At 38.6% G+C, this 19,102-nt stretch overlaps 1 protein-coding gene and 1 long non-coding RNA gene across 4 annotated transcripts in view; one reads left to right on the top strand and one right to left on the bottom strand.

The window, feature by feature from the left end:
• LOC125697744 (uncharacterized) overlaps nucleotides 1-19,102 on the top strand; it is a 61,202-nt gene that overhangs the window by 27,243 nt on the left and 14,857 nt on the right. For 2 of the 3 annotated variants that reach the window (XR_007378909.1, XR_007378911.1), the window contains exon 3: nucleotides 11,813-11,913. This is a non-coding gene — a long non-coding RNA (uncharacterized LOC125697744). Of the gene's footprint in view, nucleotides 1-11,812; nucleotides 11,914-12,810; nucleotides 14,511-19,102 lie in introns of those variants that run through there. The other variant, XR_007378910.1, reaches the window with a different exon arrangement.
• LOC125697742 (vesicle-associated membrane protein 2-like) overlaps nucleotides 1-19,102 on the bottom strand; it is a 46,477-nt gene that overhangs the window by 14,196 nt on the left and 13,179 nt on the right. Inside the window, exon 3 of the mRNA XM_048955299.1 lies at nucleotides 2,546-2,660. Within this exon, the coding sequence (XP_048811256.1) occupies nucleotides 2,546-2,660 (115 nt within the window). The remainder of the gene's footprint in view (nucleotides 1-2,545; nucleotides 2,661-19,102) is intronic.

Raw genomic sequence — 19,102 nt, 5'->3', positions numbered from 1 at the left:
TATATACTTTGAGTAGACACCAATAGTGAAAGAATATTTAAAAAGATTGACATTGGTCTAAGCGCTACTCCAAAACCTCAAGAGATTTGTTTCCTTTGTCCAAACTTAAAACAAAATTTTCTTACTTTGTTTTTCTTACTTGTGTTTCCTTCCAAACATTTGATTCCATGTCAAACTTAACAAAAAATTAAAATAAAATCATTTATCAGCTAGTGTTTCATTAAAATTTGTCTTGGTACTCTGTTTCATAGTTACAATTTTAAGCTCTCTGGGAAATGCTGAAATGCTATTTTACAACACTGCAAAATTTCTACTTCTTCTCTACTTTTTTTTTTTTTTTTTTTTTTTGCCAGAACTATTTATTGTATTTAACCTGAGTATCCAGCCAAGACAGTATTTTTATCAAATAAATGAATGTTTGTCTAGCCTAAAAGCACAATCTAAGCCTTGAAAAATAAGATCTAGGATGCCTAGAGAAATTACAGGAGAAAACCCAACATAGATATAGCTGAAATGCTGATTTCAGAGGACTGCCAATCATTTTAATAATATAAAAATGCGCTCTCAATCAAAGCTGTGACCACTGAGTTTAGGGCTCACATCTGGAGTGCTGTGTGCAACAGCGCTGGGAGCAGAAAAATAGCCAGTGCACTCTGCCGTGGTGTTTGCTGCCACCTACAGATTACTTTCTCACAAGACATAAAAGGAAAATGGCCAAAATAAATCTAGCAAGGAAGATCAAATCAGTGCTTCATAGATCAGAACCGTAGGTGCTGTAATACCCAGTGACTTCATAGGACAAAAAGTCTCGTAGTGCTTTTCTCCCTTGGCTATTCCTATATTGACATTCAATGATTACCAGTATCTGCTCACCACATGCTAGCTGCTCAAAACCAGCTCATACCAATTTCTGCCTTCTTCTCCAACTGGAGTTGAAAAAAATTCAGGTCCTCACTATTATCTGTATAATCCTCCAATCCAAGAGCTACACACTCCTTTCTCTTACTCGATAAGGGTTTCTGTCAAAATAAATTTTTACTTAGCACAAGAAGACAAACTTGCATTGACTTGAGTGAAAAGTATCAGAATACAGATGATCTCAAACACAGAGTGGGTTTTCACTAGCCTCACTGGAGCCTTATCCATTGATTTGTTTGAAGAGCCCAATGTGTCTGACCTGCATCACTCTTTTTAAATAATAACTAGCGATTATTTGTCATCTTCCAGGGACAGTTACTTTGGTTGTCACTCACATAACCATTTACAGCACCATCATGATGTAGTACGTTCAGGACAAGAAGTTTATTTCAATTATTCTGACCTTAGACTGATGTTGAAATGTAATACTCTTTTCCCTACTTCAAGAGTCACTCAACATCAGTGAAGTTACTGAAGTGAAAGTTGGTAACAATGAGAGAACTGAACCTAGGCATTTCTGTATACAGAGGATGTTCTTGGGATCAACTCCAAGCATCAGCAAAAGGGAGGAGAAAGAGTCCGGTTCTGACCTTCAGAAAAAAAACTTCTCAGAGACAAAGCTCAATTTGGCAGGTGTATTTAATTCATCTTCAGAAAGGCATTTGAGTTCAAGTTGTGAGATCTTTTTTAGTTTATCCTGAGCTTTTGAAAATAGAAGCCTTTATGCACGTAAATAGTCATTTTTTAGGTTGTATTTTATTGACCTGGCATAAAAGAGTCATACAGGCCCCAGTAATTTCCTCATGGGCAGTAAGCAATTAGTTACTTAAGTCTCTGCACGGGTTCAGCAAAACTCTATGCTAAATATCCAGCACAGCAAATGTGCACAGCAAGTGTGCAGGGATGCTGCAGCTGGGGCTGGATGGCTGGTACACTCAGGGACGATACTCACAAGCAGTGGTATCCTCACTTATTCCTATTACCACAGCGATTAGATGGACACTGGCATTATAGGTGAGGGCACAGGGATTTTCTATACATTAAATAATTTAAGAAGCCATGCTGGAATAGGCACATATTCCTCTAAGGTCAGCCAGAAGGAGTGAGGACTTGTTGAAGATGTTGTGATGTCATGTGTGGGCGCCCTTCTGTGGGGGTGAATTGTAATGATTAATCATTACAGCTGTGACTAATGAACACAGCCCTCACCAGTACAATTTTCAAAGCCTACATGTGTGAACAAGAGGCCAATGGTTTGTTTGTATGAAACAGCCTGTAAGATTAGCATTCAAACTTTAGGAATACAGGAATACATTAAAAGATCTGATTCACTATGACTTCTCCTCCTAACACAACCTTCTGGGACAAATTCCTGAAGCAGTACTGATGTCCATATCTATTCTGCATAAGTGTTACTGGTACATTAGTACAAGAGATTCTGAGCACAGTCTGCCTCTTCACAAATGCTATTCTTTGGTAAATATCATTTCCTAGACCCAGTGTCTTCAGACAAGGAGTTGCTGGATCACTAGTGAGGCAAGCATCTTAAAGGAAGGAAAAAAAAACAACAAAAAACAATCACATGAGCAGCCTTGGGGTGAGCAACTGATCATGTGAAGCCACTTACTTCATCCACTTGGGCTTGTGTCTGCTGCAGCCGTTTGTTACTTGACACATTAGTAGCAGGAAGTGGTCCTGCAGCCCCAGCACCAGTGGGTCCTTGGGTAGGAGCTGGAGCAGACCTAGATTAAAACCAGAGAACATAAAAAGTGTCTGAAACTATTTTCATTTATTCACTACTCTTTTTTTAGGATAAGTCGAAAGGAGGTGTCCACTGTCTGACAACACCCCTTCTACATTCCTGAATCACAACACTGATGTCCCATGTTCCCATGCTCTGCAATTCATTTTCACACACATTTTGTCAGAACTGTATCAAACTGTTTGCCTTCCTAGCTGGTAAAGGAGCCAGGGCTGCAACCCCATCTTCTTCCTCAGCACACTGAACGATGCATTCCCTTGATCCTCAGTGTCAGGCTGAAGGATAACCAAGTAAAGAAAAACAAAAGGAGAGGAGAAAGAAATGGAGGAGGAAGTGGGTCAAAATTGCACACAGTGTCGCGTTAGTCATCTAAAGCACTAAGCAATGCTTAACTAACACTCTGGTGGTCACCAAATGCCCCAGCAGAACACTTAGCCAGGCTTGAATGCTTGTCTTGAACACTGGATTAATATTTGCAGCAATGCTATTAAAAGAGCCTCGATCTTACAAGCATCATCCCTTTTTTTAAGTATCAATATGGTTTCCCCCAAGGCTGCTTTAAAACAACTTCAGACAGAACAAAAGTCCTTTAGAATGCAAAAGATCAGGTCAGTCTCCGTAGGTGAGCTTATGCAGCCATGACACCCTGCCAGCCTGAGCAGGGTCTGTCAGCCTTAGCCAGTTGTTATTCACACCCATACTTCTGGTGTGTGAAACCTCACCTTTCCTTTCAAGGGACTCTGCCACTGCTTCCTGCAGGGAAATAAAACCTTTCCTGAAGCTGCAGAGGAAATCCGTAAGCATGTGAACTGAAAAAATATCACAAATCCCACTCATGCATTATCAATGCCTTCCCACAGTGATGGACTGAGAGAACACTGTGTTTCTCTATGAATCATTCCCTATTACATCCTGGGGTCTGATTAATGCTGTTAGAATTATGGCCCCATTAAGACACTGTCAGAGTGCCTAGAGGCACCTAAAGTTAGTTCTCTAAAAGTACCTTGAGCTGCAAAATCCAGTTTGACAGCATTGCCTCTGGGCTGAGATCCCTACAGATAATTCTGACCCTCACACAGACTCGCAGTGATGGAGCTGCTGTTTGCAGCAGACCTGGAGCACTGCTGCATTTTACACTTTCTTTTTCCTACTGCATGTGAGAATGTCATCATCAAGCTTCAGCTGAAAGACAATAATTTGAACTGTACACAAATTGTTCATGCTTTAAGGATCTCACAGTCATTATTAAAAACATAAAAGAACGTGTGCTGCTGCCACCTGTAACAGGATTTATTCTGAGTTTACACTGTTGTCACAAAGGATCAAAATCCAACCATAACATATACAAGCCCAAATAATGCAAAGCATGATCACGTTGGAGCATTATGAACTTCAAAGGAGTTCCTAGTACAACAACTGAATAAAAATTTAAATTGTTCATGTTTTTTTCAGTCAAGGAAATAATTGGCTTTTTCTCAGTCAACACAAACCAGTATTTTTTTCTAGGGAAATGTGTCATGCTGTTCACTACTAATAATGCTAACAAAGATCCCCTCTTGTGCTATGGACTGCTAGCATTCTGAACACTATGGAAGTGAAATATATGAGAAGAAGTGTTATTAGCCACATGTTTCCACAAATAAGCAGAGCTTATAAGTGCAACAGTGTTCTTGGTCATACCTGTATGCTGCTGTATACCTTTTCTGCCAAGTAATTTTCACCTTTTTTTTTTTTTTAACATACTTCCCAGGCAGGCCTTAAAATGATATAGCATAAAGTAGATACTTCCCAGTTTGTTTTCTTCCAGCTCCTTGCTATCATCTTATTTTGTTTCAGTTGTATTTCTTGGAGTTTCTCTGCTTTCTCAGTAACAGGAATTTGTATTTTTACATTTGCCTTTACTATCCAGCAGGAGCTAAGGTAACTACCAAAGAGAACCTTTATGCTAAGGTACTGCAAGCTTGTAATTATCAGCTACATCTTAATTAATTACGTAAAATCTAATACAAGAGCAATCAGATCTGGGTGCTGCCTTCAGTGCAATCTGCTCTTACCAAACCTTTTCCTCAGAGCTCTGCCGGTAGGTCATTCTTTTATGTAACATCAGTTATGTTGCTCCCCAGCATGCCAGTTAGCACATAAGCAATCTCACCAATTGAAAGCAGGTGCTGGATCTGTGTATGTACACAGCCAGCTATGAAGAAATGTTTGGCACTGTCCTAGTGATTCACTAAAATGATCTCAGCTGACTCAGATTTCCTCAGTTCTTCTGGTTACTTGCAGGGCCTGAAGCTGGTAGGTCAAATTCATGACTAACAAATTTCTCATCTCACCTGGATGTTTTGGAAGCAATTTACTTCTTAGCTCTAACAGTAAAAGGGAGCTGCAGCTCTAAAGAAGAGAATATTTGAGGTATCTAGCATTAAAGTTCTCCATTTCAGCACCAGTTGAGAGAACATTAAGGATGACCATGTATCTAACGTTTGGGAACATGTGATGGACATACGCTTTTATTTTTTTTCATCTGTGTGAACTGTATAAGAGAAATTTTTGTGTTAGTCAGATTAGGGAACAGATGCAGAGCCATCACCATGCATGAGAGAAGCTTTGGTATGGTTTAGATCAGGACCTTGAGAGCTGTTTTCAGCAACATGTTTTATGCACCCAAAACGTTTATAAAGTATCACCTGTGGGACCTTCAAAGTCATTATCCTAAAATCATTGCAAGAAGCAAAGGAAAAGCTATTATCCCTACATACACATGGGAAACTGAGATACGAGGAGATTAGATGACTTGCTTAGTGGCACGGGAAAGCAGAGCAAAGCAGTCTAGGCCCCTTCCTTACCATCCTCCTGCTCCCCTCTTCTTCAGTTACTGAACACAAAGCAAAGTTCACAAACTACTTCTAAGAGCAGGAATCATTTCTGACCTCTCAGACATAAAGAGTGACAAACACACATGGTTAAGGGTTACAGCAAGAAAAAAGTGTGAATATCAGACACCTTAAGCTGGTATCAGCTGGCAAAGCTCAGCAGAGGGGGCAATGAAAGTGAATCAGTGCAGCAGCAGATTTGACTAATGATTGCTATAACAAGTCGAATGAAGGAAGCAATTTTCTATAAATCGCAGTCTGATTCCTCTTTCCTCAAGCCCTTCTCCCTGTCATTCTAATAAGATAGGAAATTGCACTGCTTTTCTTCCTCTTTACTTTTTTTTTTCCAACTGTCCAGGTACTGTATTTTTGTAGTACATATTTGCTGTTGTAGCCAAACTTAGGTATATTTAAGATGCTGTTCTTGCATTTTTATTCCTCTGAAAGGCATCTATCCATTAGGGCTAGTCTGCGTAAGTGGGGTTTGTCAGAAGGCATTAAAACAAAACAAACTGTACCTAATTATTAATAATAATAATAATAATCAGACCACTTCAGACCACAGCAATGTACTGTTGTGACTTAACTCTAAAACAGTGATGAAAATTAACCACACGTGCAAATTCATACACTATTCTAGTGACTCAACATGTCAGTGCAGTAACTGTAGAAACAAATGGCTCACAGTTGTTCCTGGTGCAGTGTTCATTTGTGAATTCAGATGCATCTGAAAGCTTTAAGACAGGGATGATCTCTAAGGAAATAATAGAGCTCTACAGCACTGGGGGTTTGCTGTTAGTTTTGAGTTTGCTTTATTTATTGTGCAGTAATAGCTACAATAATTTTTCTCCTTTGCTGATTTGCAAAGAGTCACTGAGGTTGAAAAAGACCTCTAAGATCATCAGTTCTAACCATCAACCATCTCATTATGCCCACTAACCATGTCCCCCAGTGCCACATCTCCATGGTTCTTGAACACCTCCAGGGAAGGTGCATCTACCACCTCTCTTGGCAACTTACTCCAGTGCATTACCACTCTTTCTGAGAATAATTTTTTCCTAATATCCAACCAAAACCTCCCTGACACAACTTAAGGTCATTACCTCATGTTCCTTCCTGGAAGGATTTACTAGTTCCATGTTTTCCGACAATTAGATTCTTCCAAATAGGATCTTATTTCTACAGAATGTCAGTTTAGCCAACACCAGAGCAAGTTTTTCAATCAGTTTAACCATGCACTGTTTGACACAGTCCCAACAAAACCCAATCTAACCAAACCAAAATTCTGTGCCAACCTACTTTCATGCCATCTTTAACTCCTTGATGTTATGGGCCTTTCTCAGCTTACGTTTACCTGTACAAACTTAACAGTAATACACAGCTTGTGCAGACATGGGTGGGCTGCTGTGTATCTGTCTGGGAAAGTACATGTTCTTGTGTGTAGCCAGAAAGCTGGATATGTAAGCTATACTGCAACACCTCCTGCCAAGATTTTTACTTTTCCTTTAGCAAAATAAGAGTGCCAGGTTCTGTAACTCTTTCAGAAGCATGCACTAATTATGCCAGGAGAAGTTCAGAGAAAAAAGGCCACTTTACTTCCAACAGTAACAAAAATATAAAATAAGTGTCCTTCAGAATTAGGTTCTCAGCCTCTTACGAGTAAATTGTCATGCCCGTGAGGTGACAGGTCTATTCAAAAGAAAACCCTGGTTAGATAACACTGATTAGAGACCTACTTAGTTCAGAGATGCACACACTCGATAAGGGACTTCAGTTTCAGACCTGTTGCCCAATAACTGTATTTCCTTCAGATTTCTAGCTGATCTTCTCTTCGGTCACTGTTCCCCACCTCCAGGTTAATTTTATCCTTGCTCTCATTCTGCTAATCTCACTTTCACAGGGAAACAAAGCTGCTCTATGGAAGCAAAGAAGGTCATGATACCATAGAACTGATAGAGTGAAAAGCTAATTAGGCTGTTGACAGAGAGGTGTCTCTACTGAGTTAATAGACATTTGCATACCTGGGGATGGAAATGTTACTGAAAGGTGTTTCCAGCTCTCTGAAATTTCAGGGGGAATAAAATCAACTCTTAACAAGACCAAAAGGCTTCCCTTACTGCCAGGGAACAGTCACTGTTTTAATGAAGATGTTGCTCTTACCTGAGACCTTCCTTATTCAGTAAAAACATGATCATTGCCAATTAAATGGCTGCAGGCTAACTTAGGCTCACTGCATTCTAGAACTATCAATTTTAAAATGATTTCTCATGCTATTTGTAGTAATTGCGTAGTAATGAGTAATAGTGAATTGGTGGTAAGAAAAAAAATCACATATAAAAGGAATTAGTATTTTGAGATGTGTTAATTTTGTGAAGAAAGTTCTGCTTTGAACACATTTCTGTTCCCAAATGTGATTTTCATGTATTACTGGCAATGTCCTACAAGGGCTCTCCCTTATTACTAAATATTTACGCTGCTCATCAGCCAAAGATAATACCCTGCATTTAAAGTCCTGGGAACACATTTAATTAAATACTCTCATCAGTTTATTATGACTGTGTTGACCATATGCTGTGCTAAATACGTACATGGAGGAAAAGCAGAGGAACCTTAAGACATCATCTTTAATTTGATCATCGCTTGTTCCGCTAGTAATAACTGATTTATTTTCTCCAGTATCTTATATTCATGCCAAATACAAGGCCCAAAGCACCCAAATTCTTAAGCCAATTAGTACAGCCAAATGATTTCTGTGACAAAAAAATTGCCAGAAAGAGTTGCATTATTGCCATAATTTTCATAAATTGCAGTCTTCACAACACCCAGTTGTGGTGACTCGGGTGAGGTCTCTGTTAGTCAGAAAAGTAGCACAATGCAGATTCCTTTTCTGAGATATCAGCATTCCAGATTTTTTAGATCCTCTCCCCTTGCTGTCATCTTTTGCAAAGGCTGTGGCTTAGATGAGCTCAACACAATGCAGGGATATTGATTCATGTGTTAACCACTGACCAAGCTTTGCAGACAGCCAGACGGATTTGCCTGAAGGATGAGGCAGGGTGTTGGCATACACATTTTAGGTTCACAAATTAAAATTGAGGATAACACCCTAAAGCCAACTGTCTAATATATGCTTGTGTTAGGTGATGAGTTATTCCAACATTTCACAGCTACAAGGACTACAAATATACATGCTTAAATACAGAGCACTGAAGTAATTAAACAACTCTAAAGAAAACAATCTCCTTTTGGGGTAACTTCCCTGTATTGAACAAAACGTTACCAACTGTAGTTCCATACTGTTTAGGTTTTTTCTCAGAAAGGGATTAATTTGACTATTTGAAACTGCCTACAATCTTTATCCTAAAAAAGATTTGATTATGGAATTAAAGCAAATACAGGTATAAAAATTATCTTACGTATTTTTTAACCTAATGTTTACAGTGACATTAACGTTATAGTGTAAAAATACATACATCATTTATTGCCTCCTAAATTTTGTTTAAATTCTTAATTTGCATCAAACTACTCTGGATTGAAATTAACAGATCAGTAAAAACTGCAGAAAACTCATCACATGAAATACTAATTATAGTTAGTAACTAAAAATACATTCAGTACAATGTATCCAAAGACTGTATTGCACTAAAAGACAAGTTTTAAAAAAGAAGTATTCTCTTCATTTTCTGGATAGCACTGACCATACCATTATTCACAAGATTTCAGAATTACCAGGCCTCGGGTGCTTACAAAAATTCCTCTTCATCTGCTGAAAAACTTTCTTTTTGCACAAATAAAACTGGTGCAAAAATCAGCTCTTCAATCTGCTTTTGTCACAAAATGGTTGAAGAATTGGTTGAAAAATTGGTTGAAGAATTGTCCGAATTGGTTGAATAAAAATACTTCAACAATTCAGCACTCAGCTGAATTTCAAATCATTTAAAGGTACACATAAACAAACTGCTCTTACAAAAAGTACCAGATTCCAGTTAACAATCCTTATCCTCCATCAGCCCCTTGTGTTTGCTTCTTAATCCAATCCCTTTGAGAGCCTTCAGTTTTGCCCCGGGTATTAAAAAACAAACAACAACAACATAAAAACAAACAAAATCCCAAAACAAAGAAAAGTTTCACCAGAGAAATCAAATCCTGGTTAACTGAAACAAGGCTGGATTAATGAAAATCCCCAAAGCATACTAGGCTATGGGAAGGAGGAAACATGACAAAACAAAGCTTTGCTCAGTGCCTGGGCAATTAAACTTCTTCACTTCAAGAATGAAGTGATAAATGCTCTGAAAATGCAGTCAGGATCATTGCTGTTGTTTTACCCTCCATATTAGATGGAAACATAGTTTGCCTTGGAAGCTATAGAGGCAACATGTAAATATCTAACGAACATTTCACAAATTCAGGAGTCCAAGCCAGTGTACATTTGCACAAGACAATAATGCTAAACATCTTGATCTGCCAGATAATCCAGATTCAAAAAACTCTGTTTTCAGCCTCTAGATCCTTAAGCAAATATCCACGTCCCATCTCTGAACAGAACTGGTGAAGTTCACGCTGACACGGTGCGCTACGTTTAGACTACCCTCTGCTCTCAGGCAGAGGAGTAAGAACATCCACTATTTCTAACTTTCTGTGTAGGCTGCCAGGATCATGGGCTAAACCCAAAGGAGTAAACAGGCAGCAGCTGGGTAGGGAGTGGGAGGAGAGGATCTAGGCTGAGTTTGACTCAGTCACCCCCCTACTCACTGACTCACATACCAGCGCAGTAGAAACTGCTGCAATTTGTGCTGGTTGCAGTCAGGTATAAATTAGCTCTGATACAGAGGAGCAAGGAGTAGTAAGACTGACGTGCTTTCCCTGCTTTTAAGGAATAATTTTTTGGGATGGAGAATGCTTCCTATGCCTGTCTTTTGAAAAGTCCAAGCTAAAGCCTAGGATTCTTTAGGACTTTCTAGTGACCTGTAAATTACTGCATAGCATTCTCAGAGCTTCACACAGAAATTAACTATTATCATTTCCTGCTCACAAAGCCACTCTTTAAGCTCTCTCCGTCTTTCCATTCACTGGAAGGCAAAGTACTACCCTTCTACAATTCTGATTGGGATACAGATACAAAAGTTTGGCAAGTATTATTTCTGGAGTTCCTTTTTGTTGAAAAAGCTATACAACAACTATCCCAACTGGGAATTAAATCCACCTGGCTACCTCAAATTCAGCCTATCCGCAGCAAAATTAAATGCACTGGTAGAGCTTTTATTATTATTTTATTATTCTTTGGTCCTGCATGTCTTCTGTGTGAGTCATCGTGCTGTGCCAGTACTGTAACACAGGCCTGGCACAACAGGTTTCAGACATACAGTACCTTAGGCACTGCACTACCTGGAACCTTGAGCATGGCATCATGGAGTTCCAAAGAGGAAAGAAAGTACATGGCGGTTCCCTAGGTAACAAAGAGATGCTACTAACAGAGAAAGAGGAACACAGAAGTAAATAAATAAGTGCTTGCAGTGAATGGCCGCAAGCATAACTAACACTACTGGATGCTGCAGAGAACAGAGTGGAGCAGAGCATGTAAATTCATGTACCTTGTGTCAGGGAGGAAACAGGGAAAATTCTTCCCCTAATTAGATGAAATGATGTGCTTTTAGGCAGCCAGGATCACCCTGCCTCCCAGCCCTCTTCCTCTTTTTACCTCCTAACTACTTTCGCAACATTTTCACATTACAGCTACTAAGTACCAGGAGGTTTGCAGAAAGTGAGTCACTCTCATGTGGCTGACAGGCCGGAGTGCAAGAGGGAGATTAGTGACCTGACATTGCACAGCCCCAAATATGTTGTACTGCCAGATAACCAACACGGCCACTGAATGCAGCAAAACTTAATAAATTATAAGTACTTTAAAAGGATGTAATTATAGTCATGGTTTATAATTATCACAGATAGAAGAGGGAGGCTAAAAAGAGTGGTATACGTTAGATGCACAGCAGACATGTGGCATTAGGCATTCCATATAGATAAGGTATTCCCTTAGTTAACTAGCCAATAATTAAATTAGATTTTATGTCACAATATGAAAGTGTTGGGCTTTGGACTGACAGCAAAAATTTTTCTACTAAGAAAAAGGGAAGTGGTGCAAAGGCACAGAAGGTTAGTTAATTACCAGTGTGAGCAACAGATTTTGACAGAATTGGGAATATTGTGGCAAGAGACATCCTTTTGACTGATGTTTTACTATTTTTTTTTATTTTAACAGAATAATGGAAGATAGATCCATCTGAAAAAGGCCTCAGGAGGTCATCTTTGCCATTATCTTATCTCCAGGCAGGACTGACCTCTACTTCAGATTTGAAACAGGTTTGTCTGTCTCAATCTTGTCTGTTGTTTTTGTTGTTGTTTATTTGTTTGCTTTTCCTAAAAGAGATCTGCATCAGATATTTTGATGGTTTGTTTTTTCTAACTCAAGCAAAGTTGATAGCAACAGACTGCCATCCATCTTTACAAGTACGTTTTGTAATACTTAGATTTAGGCCCATAAGTGAGGGCCAACCAAAGCACATCCGCAGAACAGACTGAATCAACTATAGAATAAACACAGACTATATAGAATAAAAACACTTGTGAGTATGAAAAATTTTAGTGCCTGCACATATTAGACAACTGCAATTCAGAGCTGTTCTCTCCATTTTTAAATTGTTATACTCTGGGATGCTTAGTTATTGGTAGATACTCTGAGAATGCCTTCATTTCACAGGTTTGTTGTATCATTTTGTACTTTCATTTTGGGTTTTTGTTTGTTTGTTTTTAAGAACTTTAGCTCAGCCTTCAATCTTCCAACATGCCATTTTACGTCTAGAACCATCTAGAAATATTATTTACCTACCCACCTGAATGTATATGCAGACAGGTCAGAGACTTTTCTTGAACACAGTAAGATTATTCTCCCCCTACCTTTGAAAATAAAAAGCAGCTAATTTGGCATAGGCTTGGCTTTTACTTGGGAAAAATGCCCTGATGAGCTGCATAATATGAAAAGCTGTCTAATCATGCAAATTCAGAGCATTCTGTCAAATGAATATGCCTGAATCACACACACTGAGTTTAACTCACACTGAAAAAATGATAGCAATTGCAGTGCTCTGTCATTTTAAGAAAGTAATTACAGTAAAATATTACTGTCACAACTCCACATTGTATCAGGCCATGTCCAAAGGGCTTCTAATAGTAGGGTATAACTCCTCCTTACCGTTTTAGATGTCTTCTGGTGCAATTGTCGACGTTCAAGAATAAAGAATGCTTTTACTTAATTCGTTAAGGGGAAAAAAAAGGAACATATGAAGAAGACATTAAACTATTCTGACTGCCTTGTATGAACGAATGCACTGAGTTGAACAAAAGAAAGCAGATGCAGACCTGCGTCTTGTAACTGTTACTTTTATTAACTTGTCAGTTATTACCTTGAAGATATGAATTGGATTCATTTAGACATTTCTGTTTTACACACCACTGAATGAAGCACAAGATTCAGTAACAGGTGCCAATAAAAAAAAAAAAGTCTGTTAGTAATGGCTTGCTTTATTTTTATCCTTTCTAGGTTAGCTTGCTTGGAAAAAAAAATGCATCAAAGCAGGACAAATACTCAATCCACTGGCCTATTTGTAGAACTTTCATGACATATTGTCATAACTCTCTATTTTGTGTTTTCCTGCCATTTTGTGGCGAGTGTCCCCAAATCCCCAAACCCATGTTGGAGGTTTTTTTATTGGTACCAAACTGAATCTTATCCCTTCCACTTGTCTAAAACACCAGCAATATTCAAATTATTCCATTTATGTCCTAGCTTACAATTTCATTAATTAAACAACAACAACAACAACAAAAACATTTGCAGACTATATTATGAACTGTTCCATGAGGACTCAAACCAATAAAGTTCAGATTCACACCCAAATTGCTACACTGCTCCCCAGTCAAACAAGTACCATCAGCTTACCTCCCTTACCATTTTGTAAGACCAGCAGTGTTGCCAGTTCCAGCCACATCCACTGCCCTTCCTCACCCTTCCACATCTAGTGAACATCAGACAGCATACAGAACATTTGCTAGTGGTGAAGCCTGGACCATCCCCACCTATGGCTGGAGACAGTAAGAAAGATCTCCTGAGCTTCCCTGGGAGACTCTCCCTCAGCTGGAAAGGGTAATCTGGGTCTCATATCTACCTAGCTACTGACATTGCAGCAACATTTAGGAATTCGTATCTATGAGGTCTTCAACACTCCTCCACATTCAGCAGAACAGTGAAGATGCAGTCACATAAGTTGAACTTCCTTGAGAGCACAGACTCCATTTAAAAGCCTTGCACCCATACACTTCTTTTTCAGCCTCTAGTTTTGCTATTGTTATTCTAACACATCATAGTTCTCTGGTAGAGGAAGAGGCTTCATTTTCAGTAAAAGTGATACAACAAAGGAGCAGGCAATCATTCAGCTCTCAAAGGACACAGTTGCTTCTGTTCTTTTCTTCTGCACTGTCTCAACTGTCCTGAATGAAATAAGAACACGGAAAACATGGAGCATTTTGAAAGTACAACTAAAAGCATCGAACTCAAATGTCTGTGTTGATTTAACTTTAGAATAAAATTCCAAATATTTTTGCCTGAAAATCTATATGTACGTCCAGTGAATAACAATAATTAGTCCAAACACATTAAGAAAAAACCCTCCTGCAGGATTGTGGTGAAACTGTTCAAAGCTCAATAATCAGAGCACTTTGAATTTTCTTACAAACAGCAGTTCCAGTGGGCTTCTGTCTGCAGAACAAACTCTTTGTGTATAAGAGCAGCTGAAGAATGTTTAACTTCAAGCTGAAATAAAATGGATGATTGAATATGAATGAACTTTCTACATGCCTACACTACTGACTAACCATTCTCATATGATCAATTAGATGATACATTTTAAGGGGCATTCAGGATTTATTTTATAACATCCCTTTCAAAAGAGAATGGCAACAAAGACTTACATGTACAGCAGTTAACATGATCTGCAACTTAGCATTTAACAAACACCAGTAATTTACCATTTGCCCACTTTATGCATACTGTTTTATATTCCACTTACGTTCTTAATTTTTTCCAAGTATTTTAATAATCCTAGGAAAAACAAATGATAGTTTATATATAAAAGTACAATCTGCAGCTGAAAAAAATGCTTGTGGCTTCACTGTTCTTTCAGTTTAGAGCAACTCAATATCTGCTTCAGAATTTATACAGCAAACATACCAATCCTCAAGCACCATTACGAAGAGGTTTGTTTTTTCTTAGGTCAGGATAATTGATGTGAGAAAAAAGATGCTGACAGAACATAAAACTGTGGAGAGAAAAAGAATTCTAAACAAAAAATGGCTTGTAACATCATTTCTCTAGTTTTATTCCCCACAAACTCTCCAGTGGAAAACAAAGAGGGAGAACTAGTGATACTTCATTACTGTTTACAGATAGCACCTCAAAATAAAAATTTCATTTCTTTAGGACAGTAGTTTTAAGTTAATCCAGCAAGAGGTTTACACTGACCAACTGCACAACAGACTTCCCAGCAAGGACAACTCTGAAGCTATGGATGGATAGTCTGACTACCTGGTATGTGCTATGGAGTGAAATACAGGCTTCTAATCTGCACACAACTGAAACAAACAACCTCCAAAGATAGATTTGTTCCAAAAAAAAAAAAAAGAAAAGAAAACCTGTAGCAGAAAAAAAGACATGGATGTTTAAGAGTTTCTAATTGGGTGAATGAATCCTCATAGGTAACACATGCCTTCTGCAGTAAATTAAGAGGTTTGTAGGACAACAGTTCAAAAAGACATTCATTTCCAGACTTTCTTTAAAATTAATCTGTTACTATCTCTTGGAGACTGAACAGACCTTACAAAGAGCATTGGCTATGAGATCTACACCTTATTCAGTGCCTGAGTATTCCACACGCTGAATTTATTTTGCTACACTGGTGGTACAGACAACCCAAATGTATTTCAATCCACGGAAAACTTACTCTTTCTATTCACTATCAGGGCAAGCCCTGACACTTATACTTGAGTGATTATTTTTTTTTGTAATTTGTGAACATCTAACCAAATCTCTTGAGATCAAGAAGAGAGTAAATGCACTCCTGCAACAGCTATTGCAGGAGAAGAGTTGTTTATAGTGGGATTCCCATTATTGCTTCTATTTGTAATTATCCTTGTAACTATTTAACTCCCATCCAATTAAGCACAAATTCTGGATAATGAGACACCTCAACTTACAGTGTCTGTAATGCAGATGAATCTCTATCACTGTTTTTTTTTTTCGGCTGTTAGCTTACAGGGACAAGGAGCATCTCTCGCAATATTTGTATATGATCAAGAAGAGCAGTGCCTCTGAACTCTGTTTTATTGTGGGTCTGTTGTTCCTTTCAAGCAAATATGAAAAATGAAGGAACGCCTAAAACTCTGTCTCAGCCACACTAATCCTGTGAAAGCAATGACTCACCTTGTAATGGCTTTCCATAAATTAGACAGCTAAAAATGGGTAGAAAGCGTGAAACCATTAACACTTCCTGTAGTGTAAATTCTCTCACCCCTTGTGAAGAAATGCATGGCAGTAAAAATAAAAGATGAAGGTGTCAGCACCCATCACGTTTAGATAAGTTGTTAATAATTCAAGTCTTCCTCCTTTGGAGAGTACAGTTTTAGAATGAATCATTCTTTATTTCCTTTTTCAGATGAAAATTGAGGCTGTTTTGTTCAGAGATTCTATGTGTTTTCTTCCCAGCTATTAAAAGAAGAGATTAAAATGGCTAATTACATGTGATGCCAGCATCATCCCATAGTAGCACTGTGCTGTAGCAGTGTTTGATATGTTGTCATCTTCCATGCATCAGCACAGAAATGAAAATGATTGGTGACAAAACTGTCAAGATTGGAAATAAAAGCAATACAAACTTTGTGAATCAGAAAGATGTGGAAGAAAGGGGGACAGTGCACTTTTGTACCTGTGAATAGTCTTTGGGAGTAGCACTCCCTCTCACTCCACAGAGCAGGTCAGTCACCTGGGCCTGGCAACAATAGCATGCGCTGGCAGGGCTCCACTGTGGTTACTGCTTTGTAGAAGTAAATGATAAAATACAAGCTGAAAACTGTTGTTTCAGATGCCAAGTTTAGATACTTGGCTGCTATACTAAGACTGGTGGTTAAATAAATAAATGAAGCCTTTATTCAACATCCTATTTTATTACTTTTGAAGGAATTAAGGAAATTTGCTAACTACAAGGTGCCAGTCTACTAGCCTTTATATACACAAATCTCTATAAGGCCCAGAATCTAACTGACAATCATCAATTGCTGAAGAGTTTGGTTAAGCTCCACAACCCTAAATATCTATTTCAGATGCTAAAAGCAAAAGATACAACCAGATGCCAGGCATAAAGTGCATAATCTCATGAATCTCATGATACAAAAAGACTATAGCAGTGCCATTCTCCTTGAAAAGGTGAGAGAAGCACGGGCCTCATACTCAGAATTGGCAAAAGCCTCAATACCCTGATAATTCTTTACAGACTGCTTAAATTAGCTATTTTCAATTACTGCCTCTGTATTTCTTTGTATCCTGTTATCAGGAACTCTGAATATCAATCAGGTCAAGCTCTCTTGCCTGCTCATTACATCACAAGAAGTTTTTCCAGTGCTCATCACACATGAACATTCCCTGATTCATGAGGAGGGTTTCTCTCTTTTCCCCTTTCATAAACTCTAGGTATTTTGTACTCTAGCAGGACCTTATCAGGCTGCTGAAGTGACTTTAAGAGTTACTACACACAGTCAGCCTAAGAGGGTCTGGTTGCATTACGGGATGCATTAGTCTGTAGTCCAGCAGCACAGAATGCTGCTGCAGAAGAGGATTACAACCCACAGGCTATGCTGACACCACGTAAGTGGAGTCTGGGCGAAGCATGAGGAAAGAAATCTCTACTCCCACTCAGAGAGCTTTAGGTACAAAAAGCTACAGCATATAATCTCAGGTATTTAGCTAGCCATCTAACTGCATCTCCAGCAAAAAACACTGGTCTATTTTCCTCTTTTATGTTGAAACCTATTATTTCCTTCAGGCATTTTTTTTTAAACGTTAATCCATTAACTTTATGTGCTTTGATCTTTCCATAGGGAATTTATTTTCTCTCTTCAAAGACAGAAAGAGAAGATATTCTCCCCATTCTCCCCAGCCCATACCTTATATTCTCTTCACGTCACAGCATGACTGCTTTTTTCTTCTTCCCTTTTTCTTCTTCTCTTTTTTTCTTTTTAATTTATTAACATTTAAGAAATCAAATTTCAATTTAGAAGTGAGACTGACGGGTTTATTCCTGATGACAAAAGGTGAATGTGGTCTCTGATGAAAAATCTGGAAGACATTATGCACACACTGCTGGAGCAAACACTCAGCAAAAGGTTCGTTGAGGCAGAGCAGCTGAGGGAGAGCAAAGATACTCAAAGGTAGTCACAGACCAAAGGTGAGGAAAGAGGCAAAAAAGAGCAAGGCAGAGTTAACTGTTTTACCCCAGTAACCCACTTTCCCCATATACGAGCCTTACTGGGTATCTCCTCCTACCAGCACCACGCTATTACAACCTACTGCTCCTCTATTATTAAACTAGTGTTTATTAACAGATGCATCACCAAGCACCAGGCATGCTTGTAGGAGTTACAGAAAATCATGAGTAACAAAAGTCATCACCCTGAAGCCATCATCCTAGACAAACAGTGAGCAAAAGTAGCTGCAGACTGCTTTATTTCCTGGTACCTTGAGAGAAAAAAAAACAAAAACAAAAACAAAACCTCAGAAAGAAGGTAGAAGTTTCAACTTCTTAGAAAACGTGTCCATTTCTGGAATGTTGTGACAGAGACACAGTCTCACACCAACTCAGTTCTGTGAGACAAATTTGGAGCACATCAGCAGCAAAGGAAAGATATTCATTAAAGCTCTGGGACAAATATAAACTCTACTCTATTTCTCTGATGCTATAGACAAATGACAAAATATTTGTTAGTGTTTTCTCATCAAACAAGCAACAAGGATGCTTACAAGCTTGCCATAAAGAGTACCTATAAACTTGCAATAAGGAGCGGATAAAAAGATAAGCACCAATAACACATCCAACGTAGAGAAAAGCACTACTGGGAGGAAACCTGGATTACCTGAACTGGGACAAACACCACCTCAGTGAACTGAGATGAGGCTCCCAAAAGAGGAAGCTCTTTCCAGTACCATCTAACAGCTAACTTTTCTGTTTTAGATAGTCTGAAAAACAAACAATTAAAACAAATTGCCTATCACAAAGCAACCCATTAATTCACGCACATGCAAAAACATCAGCCTCTCAGGATTTTATTTCCAAACAGAACAAAACACTGAGCTGTTAAGAAAAGCATGCTTTGCATCATAGCATCCATATGCAGAGGATAGCCCTTGCATAGCATCATGGAAACATCTGGGTGTCCACTACACTCATTT

The sequence above is a fragment of the Lagopus muta genome, chromosome 9, assembly GCF_023343835.1.
Source record: "Lagopus muta isolate bLagMut1 chromosome 9, bLagMut1 primary, whole genome shotgun sequence".
Lineage (NCBI taxonomy): Eukaryota > Metazoa > Chordata > Aves > Galliformes > Phasianidae > Lagopus > Lagopus muta.
The sequence above is the reverse complement of the archived record's forward strand: the minus strand, read 5'-3'. Positions and strand labels throughout refer to the sequence as shown.